The 10,155-nt window shown below is 43.8% G+C and overlaps 1 protein-coding gene across 1 annotated transcript; it reads right to left on the bottom strand.

Annotated features, from left to right (window-relative positions):
- Positions 1-1,484: 1,484 nt before the first annotated feature.
- On the bottom strand, positions 1,485-10,155 carry inhbb (inhibin subunit beta B). Its single transcript, XM_036573533.1, has 2 exons — positions 9,049-10,155; positions 1,485-2,777 (listed from the first exon to the last, which is right to left on the bottom strand). The coding sequence occupies exons 1-2, from the start codon at positions 9,401-9,403 to the stop codon at positions 1,993-1,995; spliced, it is 1,140 nt and encodes a 379-aa protein (XP_036429426.1). The 5' UTR covers positions 9,404-10,155; the 3' UTR covers positions 1,485-1,992.

The raw sequence follows: 10,155 nt of genomic DNA, 5'->3' as shown, positions 1-10,155 counted from the left end.
CAGAGTCACTTAGTCACTTTAAAATGTATATTGTCTCTACATTCTATATATATCTTGTGTATATTTTGTGTATTTAATATATTTCAGTTGGTTATTCTTGTATTTTTATTTTTACTTATTTACTTTCTGTAGAGTGATTAGCTGAGCCTCACCACAAGCATTTCAATGCATAAATGTCCTGACATGTTGTGCAAGTGACAAATAAACTTGAACTCGAAACTTGAGCTCACACAGTGAGAAAATATAAATGCTATATAGAAAAAAAGATGCATCAAGATGCATCGATACTCGTTTTATAATCGCATCGCAGCCCTCTGAATCGTAATCGTATCGAATCGTGAGGTGCCTAGAGATTCCCACCCCTAGTGTCATTATAATAATCTTTGATGTTGCAAATAACCACTTCCACAACAAAGCACTATGATGCAGAGTAAGAATTTATTTTAAAGTTACAAAATATTTAAGAAAACATATTTTTTATTTTTACATAAACTGTACAGAGATGACATATGTTTAACTAACTGACTTTATAATAACAGCTAGAAATAAGTTTTATTAAATAGAAAACTGGAGAATTAAAGGTGAAAAGACTGTTCCATAAGTTTGCTGTACAAAGTAAAAAACAAAACAAAACAAAAACAAAAGGAACATGGGCTAAAATGGAATCCATGTTGTTGTACCCTGATACAGTGATTAGGCCTCTTGAAAAGGATCAACAATTATTTTTTTACACATATTGTAATGGCCTTGCCACTGTATTATAATAGCTAAAATATTGGCCTCTTTGGTTCCATTATAAGGTAAATACATTTTCACAAAATTCAGTTTACTACTATAAAAATAACTTTTTCTCAATGGCAGTTTTTTTGTCTTTTTTGTTTTTCTTGTTCTTTTAATTAATTCCGCAACTTTTCAGTGCAAACGTTTCAACAATCATCCGCTTTGGAAAAGCAAGCGAAAGATCACATTTCAAGTATTGATAAAGAGTTAAAGATTAGCAGAAGAAAATGCTCAGTCTGATGTGGATCACCGTTACTATACATTGCATAGCTCATGCGGCACTTTATATTACTAGGACTATGAATGAGGGTAGGTGCACCTCTTGAGAACTCTTTTGAAGGCATTTCAAAATGCAAGTGCTTTAAATTGTGCATTCCGAGCGCTTTTTGCAAGTGCTGTACGGCCAGCTGGTCAGTATGATGACGCCTCCACAGAGCACATGGTGCTGACAGCATTTATGAGCCACTGAAGTTCACAGCCAAACAGTTAGAACATCATACTTCACCTGTCAGACCTCCCTCCCTTGGTTCAGTGGTCTGCCACATGGACATGTTTGCATCCGCAGGGCGAGAGAAACAGTTTTTGCTGCATGCCGACGTCCAAGAGGCCGTTTGCCGTTTGTATTTAGCCTACCCGACTGATATGTAACAATGCCGCTGATCGTTTCAGCCATGGCAGTGAGAATGCCTTGAGGATCATCCATATTTGCTGAAAACCCCACCTCAGTGGAGTAATCTGTCGCTGTCTTTGAAATGCTGTTGAAGTGCTGATGTTTTGAAGTGTGTAGGACGTTGATATGTCAGTGCTTTTACGAGTCTTGGAACGGCTGTTGCTAAGTACTCATACCAATAGGCAAAACCAGCTTGTCACAGGTAAAGTCAGACATGTCCCTCTCTTTCCTCACAGTTGGAGAGGAGAGGGCCCATGCCATTTTTTTTTACTCTAGAAATGGCAAACTAGAAAAAAATAAACTTTTGGTGATAACTTTTCCCTTCTTGTTTCAAAGCCTTTGTATTCATAAGAAGGGACCGAATCGCTCCTCTGTCACATATCTGACGAACCGCTGCTCCATGCACACACGCACATGCGTGATTGTACTTGTTCTGAGTGTACATATAATAATATCTATATGCATGTGGTACACACGGACCATAAATATGTCTGTCACATCGTTCTTTGATTCAATTCAAAGTCTACCTTTCAACACGGTCCTCAGGCGCAACCGCATTCCTCCACGATCATGTTTGGGACATCCCGTTTGATGATGTTGTACTCATCGTCAAAGTAGAGCATGGACATGGTGCTGAGTTTGGTGGGGATACAGCAGGAGTTCACCGAGCCCGGGCTCATGCCCCTCATTCGGTACTGGTTGACCACGGCTGTGTGGAAGGAGGAGGCCGAGCCAGGCACGCCGGCCATGTAGGCGGGACAGCTGCCTTCGCAGTAGTTCCCGAAGTAGCCGGCCGGCGCAATGATCCAGTCGTTCCAGCCGATGAGTCGGAAGTCGATGTAGAACTGCTGCCTGCAGCACAGGCCGCCGCTGTTACCGTCGCATTCCAAGCCACGCTTCCGGATGCGGTGCTTGCCGTCGGCCTGCCGGGCGCGCACTACCAGGAACGGCCGGTGTGAGGGGTCAGTGGTGTCTACCAGAATGGGAACCACGCTGGCCGCCTCGCAGTCCTCGCAGTGCACATCCAGGTCCTGCCGCCGGCCTCCTTTGCCCAGCGCTGCCCGGACCGCCTCAGACAGCGGGAAGGTGTGCCAGCCACTGCGTTTCAGCTCCACCCGCTTCTCCACCAGCGGCCAGCGCCCACCACCCTGGACCGACGGCTCCTGGTAGTGCACCTTCACCGTCACCTTCCGCCGCAGGCCTTTCTCCGGCCCACCGGGAAGGAGCTTGAAGTACAGCCACAGGTTGGCCTGCTGCACGTACAGGTTCTGGTTGCCCTCATTGGAGATCATGAAGTAGAGAGTCGACTTGGATGAGATTGAATCATCTACAGGAAAAGAAAGGAGAGGTTTGTTTAATCCAGTTGTCCACATCCTAAGACTTATTATGCAAGAACTACATGGAAAACAATCCAAAATGACTGGGTTATAATTAAAGACTATGAATGGATGTCTAGACCTGTTAGAATGTTAATGGGTTAAGCATACATGTTCCCTTGTTAACCCTTCAAACTCTCAAGGACCCATCAGTGGTCCAGAGTTCTATACCTTATTCTCCTAACAACACACTTCACATACTAGTTTTTCATAAAAGTGTTTACCAAGAAATTCATAGTAGTTATTGGTTAATATGCCTTATGCCTAATATGCCATAACGTGAGGTGTATGGGGTTCAAAGACATTAAATTGATACATGGCTGAAAGCGTGGTGTGAAAGTGCCAAAAAGTACTGAAGATTAATACCCGCTTATTTATGCCTCAGGAGGATTTTGGAATTACATGTCTAACGTTGCTCTGGTTATTACATGACAGCCCAGGCAGGTCCAGATTCCTCAAACGATCTCTCAGTTGCACTCGTATATACCACCCAGAGTGATGGAGTAGTGGCTGCAACAGCGCAGCGCTGGGCCTGAGCCCACTTGGCCTTGTGCTTTGGGCTGCAGATGCAGGGGGGCAGGGGTGGAGGTGGGCCCTGCCCCGGGGGGTTCATTGAGTTCACAGCGAGTGCAGTGAAAACCCCGGAGCTCCTGGAGCCTCAGAGACTGACAGCATAATACACTCCGTGAGGTATTAGGAGACAGCCGTGGCATGGCCTAGCATTGAACGTGTGGCCTTCAAATAAAAGGCACGATGAGGAAAAATAAGAGCCATTTACATGACACTGGCTACTTTCTAAATACAACAGTATTTAGAATACAGCGCAGCACTTTGAAAGGTTTGGGACGCTGGGCTTTTGTTTTCCTTTTTTAACTGCTCCTTTGAGGCAGAAGATAATTACTGATGTCACCCTAGTGCTGAATGGTGTAATTAATCATATTCTGTGTGATCTTTGTCTTGGTTGAAATACCAGATCTGCTTGCTGCTGGCACATGCTGAAATGGTTAAATTGTCTTGTTTGTAAACTGATTAGGTGAGGTCAGTGTCAATAGTTTCTATCCGAAGATGGCTCATTTCTCTGACAGTTTGCCTGCCCCTATGTAGCAATGGTTCAGCCCTGTCCAGACTCGTTTTGCTGTCTCTGACAGGGAAACCAGCCCTCTCGGCAGGCCTAAAATGGCTCACGTTTAAAGCTCAGAAGGGACAAAAATATAAAGCCCTGAAGACATTGTGTCAGGTAGCCAAATACAAGTAACAAAAGTAAATTTTTAACACAATTAACTTATTTTATGCCCCTTGGTTACAAGAATTCTAGTGTTGTGACTCAATCTGCACAAATGACAATTCAGAAGACACTTGTTGAGAGATATTTGTAGTGCAGTGACTCCTTCAACTTTTGCTTAAAATGAATGACATCCATACACACCGGGGAGTGGACTGAATGATGTATTGGAGCAACAATGTCCACTAGTATACACAGTCCCTCCAAGCAGGGAGGTGGGGTGCAGTCTGGAAAGTGGCCACATGACCCACTGCCAACGCTCTGATTGGGCGCGCCCACTCTCAGCTGAGCTGGACCACAGATGGGCACTCGGCACTGTCTGTCCGACTCCATGGGAGGCCGGCGAAAGATGGGTTGATTATCGGCTCACGTTCACACTTTATTTTCTTACAGGACTCATTCGAAGTATATTCCTGTTATTGTTCCTGATGTTAAAGGGCCAATGTTGAGAAAATATAGGCCAACTATGACCGGTTCAAGTGCTCCCTAAAGTGCCTATTCTTAGGAAACCACTTAAATAGGCTTATTATTCAGTTATTCATTCTAAGACTACTATGTAACTACTAATGAAACTAATATGTAAAATATGTGTGCTTACATATGGGTCCTAAAATAAATGCAGTATGAATAAGAATTCAACTGTTTTTTTCTAAATTACTGCAATAATTCAGTTGTTGAGATGCACTCAAATACATTTAGAGTATTTTGATGTAAAGTGACATGTTGTAGAGAAACTTACCAACTCAGATTTACAGTGGTGGTAGTAACAAGAGGGTGAAAAGTCTAAATTGCAAAATAACCAAAATCAAAAATTTGATATTCAAAATGATGAGTAAATGTACACATGTATTCTGAGATTTTATTTGTAATGCTGATAATAATAAATTCGTAATAAAATAGAAAAAAATACATTTTCTTTGGTAGCATTTGCCATGCACGTTCCCTCCTGCTACGAATGTATTCTAAAAAAATATGTTTTAAACCATCTTAAAACTATCATAAAACATTGGCATCAGGCAACATATTCATAACTTTTTCATGTAATAGCTTCTTGTGATGAAGCTTGTAGAGCGACTAAATGCTTCAGAAGTCTGGTTACTAACACCACTGCTATGAACCATTAACTCTTAACGGTTTAATTATACTTAAAATTTTATACTTTGAAATTTTTTTATACTTTGAATTTTCCTTTATAAGGATAAGCACAGAGAGAAATACAAGTTAAGAACCAAAACCAAATAGTAACATCTCAGCCATCTGAAGCACTTTTTCAGGTAAAATTTATGCATCTTGCATCCTGTACAATTGTCTGGATGATTTCACATCAGTGTGCTAACGCTGAGCACTCCAGAAGTGAGAGTTTGAGACAGGGGGATGGAGCCTGTGGGACTCAGCTGATGCTTGGGTGGGCCACTGCATGTACTGCACTTGTAGCTGCCTCAGCGTGTTCCTACCTGTGTTGCCAGCAAAACAACACGGCTGATAATCCGCTACACTCATTACTCAACAGCTCAAACACCTACAGACCACACGCTTCCACACCACTGCAAAGATAGCAGCAAACCAGAGGTGGTTTGCCAACGCAGCCGCAATGGTCTCCTTATCCCTCCAAGAATCCTTAAGAGGAATGTCAAGCAGCGCATGGGTAACTGGACTTTTGACCATATAAGCAGCCGGCTCATTCTAACGCTTCACTGGAGATTGCTCTCATGCTTGAAATGCTTCATGTGAATTGCTTGGCCGGGACATCAGTAAGGCCAAGAATATGGCCTGCCGTCTGATTAGATTCTGACCTCCTGCCAATCTCCCAACACTGTAACCTCTAATTTCCACAACTGGATCCGATGTCAGGAAAAAACAAAGATTTGCCGAAGGGATCAATGCAGACAGGGTATGATTGGCATTTCTTGATGAAAGAGCAGGTCCTGTTGCAAACCCTTTGACCCTATGAACGGAGTGGCACACTGAATAACGTCAAAATAATAAAGCCTAATTCCCCGCGCCGGACTGGACATGAAGAGTTCAGTGAGTCCGAATGGTTACCGACAAATGAGAAGCCCACATCTCTCGCTTCGCTTCCATGCCTACGGGATACCAAATCCTTCTGAAACGGCCCATAGGACAGTGTTAACGGAGACGTGAAGCTGGCAGCTGTCCTCACCTGCACCTTGGCAGGCCTCTCTGCTCTGCTCTCCTATAGCAGGGTGTGAGATATAAGCCAACCTGCTGGCTGATAACAACGCTGCACACCACAAAGTAAAAAGAGAGAAGCATCCAGTACTCCCTTGAGATGACTTACAGCACTCAGCCTACAACTGCACTGATTTGCTCACTTATCACCTGTGTATCATATATAGTTGCAGGGCAGTTGGAAGAGCGCATCTTAAGGCTCAGCAGCTCAGAAGCAGAATGCCTTCGGGAGCTTGTCCTAAAGCCATGCCCTGGCTGGCAGCCTCCACTCTGGGGGTTAGCGCCAGCTGGCCCTGAGGCAGAAGGGGTCTAGAGAGCGGGGACCAAAGCCAGTTCCGTGACACAATGCTGCTCAAAGGTTCAAAGGTGTCATGAATAATGGGGGAAAATGCAAAGAAGCCTGGATTTGCTTTGATATTTTAAAAGCATTCTTTGCAGAACTGCGATATGAGCGGACCACCCCCCTCCCCACACACACACACACCCCATCCCAGCCTCCATCACCCACAACGACTCAAATGTCTCATGCATTATTCTGAGTGATTTCTTTTGTTTTCTTTTTTTCGTTCCCAATGTTGACATATTGGGTTTAGCAAGAACGCACAGTGCTCTACCAATAATTGCCTCCCTTTTGTTCCCTTGTCATGAGTGTGTTCAGATCATTCTTGGTGGAGAAAGGGGTTCGGAAACTGTCCAGGCTAATTGTGCTGTGCAGTGTTTGAGACTGGGAGATAAGGGAGCCAACTTGAAAAGTGTTATGCTTAACCTCTCACTTATAACCTTTTTACCACTCTTTATTACCGATGAGAGTGAGAAAATGAAGGCATCTTCTGGATACCTATCATATGAATGTATCAATGTGCGTGTGCTCTTTGTCTGAGCCTCGTATATTTCTTTGGATGCTAAATGGACAGCAGATTGGTTTGGGCTTTTATAAGCGGTGAAGCAACTGCAAAAAGGTTCGTTCTTCAAATGAAATCCAGCAACTGTGTTGCTAAGTCTGTTACGTTAAGATTCATTCATCTTGACTCTTCATTTAAAAAAAAAAAAAAGTAGAGATGCACCGATATGGGAATGGCTGCTACCAATATCCAATACTTTTATGTACATATCTGCTGATGCACATACATATTCATTTCATTACTGTCCAAAAAACACAAAAACAAACAAGCGAAAAACAAGTGTCTCCAAAATAGTAACTTTACAGGAGAAGGGAAAAACGTGATGGGATTTTTTGCAAGTAATTTTGGAGCATTTCTATTGGTCCATTCATCATGAAATTTGTACATAATATAAAGGACAGTTGCTGGGTTCAAATGATGTAGAAAAATAAAAATAAAAAATATATATATTTTTTGTTTTTTTTTGGACAGTGATGAATTAGTAGGACTGTATCCACATAGATTAACACTACAGATAAATGTAACATTTTGTTGCTGACAAAACAAAGCTATGTGTATCCAGTTTAGTCCTTTTTTTAGTTTTTTTAAAAATTTAGAAAATGCCAGATATCGTTCATACTGTGTCAAAATTTCATTACCAATGGAGAAGTCGAAATGGTCCAAAATGACACCGAATAAAATCTTTTTACATTAACTTGCATTGAAAGTTAAGTATGTTTTTCCTTCTCCTGTAAATCTACTCTTTGGAGAAAGCAGCACAATGAATACACCTTTAAATACTGCCTGCAATCTAAACATCTGTCCAATATTCATTTATGTTTTGAAACAAAAATCGGCCGATACCGATATAACTGTGAACTGTGATGTCATTGGGCATCTCTGGTAAAAAGAGCTGTTTTAACTAGTAGCTAAGTTCAGAGTTACTGGACAAGCTTGAAAGGGGAAATCCACCATTTCACAATTTCTGCATAATTCAGTGGTCATTAAGAGTGGTTTGATGTGAAACGGTTCATTGTAGAGGCTCAGATTTCTTTACAGTGGTGCTGAGGAACCAGGAGTCACGACATCTGCATGAAATACAGCCATATATTTACTGCCTAAAATCACCAGTGAACCTACACACCTTCTGAGTTTTTATATAAAATGTTGATGATGGTAAAGCAGGAAAAAAGACGTTTTTGGGGCACTATTTTGCCTTACAACGCCATGAACGGATTTGAAAAATATATATTTTAGGCCAGAACTTTATCTCATAACTGTCATAAAACAGTGTGTCAGACGTTAGGCAGCATATTCATACCACTTTTACGTAATAACTTTGTGTAAGAGAGCTTTTACAGGCATTACAGTCTTCAGCCGTCTGGTTCCTGTCACCACCACTGTGAATAATTCTGACTCAGAAAGTTTCTTGAGAACTGTTTCACATCAACACACTCTGAATCACTTTGTTTACATCCTAGCGGTTTCATTACACAGAATTTTTTTTAAAAAAAATCGATGAATTCCCCTTTAACTGCTTCACAGAAGAGTGATCTTTTGCCAGGCAAGTCAGTCTAAATAGTTTTAGTCTCATCTCGACTTCAGTGTTACGCCCACTTCAGCGTTTCATTGCGCCAGAGGAACTACTTTTCTGCCTGTGTTAAGTGAAAGAGGGTCCAATCGATTAGGGATAAAACATGATAATTAATCAAACCATCATCTCAGTGATGTTTTTTTTAGCTAGTACAACTACAGTGTCCAGCTCTTTGTTTTAAACCGAGCTCAGTCCCGGTCCTGTTCGGACTAGGGCCATTCGGACCTTTGCTTTACGACTTAACCCCCCGTTGTCGCGCGCGGCTGTGTACACACCTGACTCTGCGAAGCTGATGATCTCCGACGTCTCCTCCTGCACCTCGTTGGCGTAGGCGGCCTGGCCGTCCAGGTGCGGTATCTCCACCCTGCCGTCCTCACGCACTTTGCCCGCGTGGAGCTTCCTGAGCGCCGTGACCATGGCGGCCTTGGGGATGGGGTGCGTGATGTTGGGTCTCTGCCTCATCTGCAGCCGGCTCAGTATGTGCCTCTTGACGGCCTCCACGAAGTCCGTGTCCACTCTGTCCGAGTCGTCCGGGCGGCCGAGTCCGCACGAGCTGCACGACTCCTGGGCCTGAGCCCAGTGGACGGAGAGCACGAAGCAGAGCGCGAGGCAGCTCAAACTCAGACTCATTTTCTCTTCTTCACTTCAGCTTTGGCTTCCGATGGACGGGGTCAGCGCGAGTTTGCCGTCCAGCCTGAGCAGCGCGAGACGCTTAAGCAGCCGCAGAGGGAGCGAAACACACTCGTTCTCGTTAGTTCCTCCTCGGGAAGATCTCGTGGATGTCACTCAGGAGCAGTAGAGGGCTGTTGTCTTCTCACACAGAGCTCCACGCGCCGCGCCTTCACTCATTACTCAGGATGGAGCCGCTCTCGAGGATCTCCAGCATCCACGCTCGAGCTCCAGCTCCTACAGAGCTGATATGAAAGACGAAAGCCTCCTCTCTTGTAGGGACAGCGCTGGCATCTCCTGATCACGACGCGTGAAGACTCAAAGCAAAAGAAAGCCTGTGCAGGTCGAGCGAAACTCGCAGAGCCCTCAGCTCCTGGTCTGACTTAGCGTATTAGTTCCTTCTGAAGTTCTCCGAGAAACTGCTCACTGTCTCACACCTTCTTTTTCCCTCCTTCGCCGCTTGGAATTCAAATGATGTTTTTTGCATTTGTCCTCCTCCTCCTCCTCCTCCTCCTCCTCTCTCTCTCTCTCTCTCTCTCTCTCTGGTCTGAGTGCACTGTAGGGAATTCCCACTCCTGAGTCCTGAGTCCTGTGCTCGTGTAGGCTGCGCGCCTTCAGGAAGGGATGTTGTCCTTTAGGGGTTTCTCGCTCGCAATCACGACACTGAAGCCACCTCACGCTCAAAGTTTTTTATACTTGAAACCACGTGGCCC

This window comes from Colossoma macropomum, unplaced genomic scaffold, assembly GCF_904425465.1.
Source record: "Colossoma macropomum unplaced genomic scaffold, Colossoma_macropomum, whole genome shotgun sequence".
NCBI classification, from domain to species: domain Eukaryota; kingdom Metazoa; phylum Chordata; class Actinopteri; order Characiformes; family Serrasalmidae; genus Colossoma; species Colossoma macropomum.
Note: the sequence above shows the minus strand (reverse complement) of the source record. Positions and strands in the feature narration are given on the sequence as shown.

Excerpts from the sequence above, each read along its gene's own strand:
- inhbb (XM_036573533.1), bottom strand. The coding sequence starts at position 9,403 with ATGAGTCTGAGTTTGAGCTGCCTCGCGCTCTGCTTCGTGCTCTCCGTC. Across the intron at positions 2,778-9,048 it reads CATCAGCTTCGCAGAGTCAG|ATGATTCAATCTCATCCAAG; the intron begins GTGTGTACACAG and ends CTTTTCCTGTAG.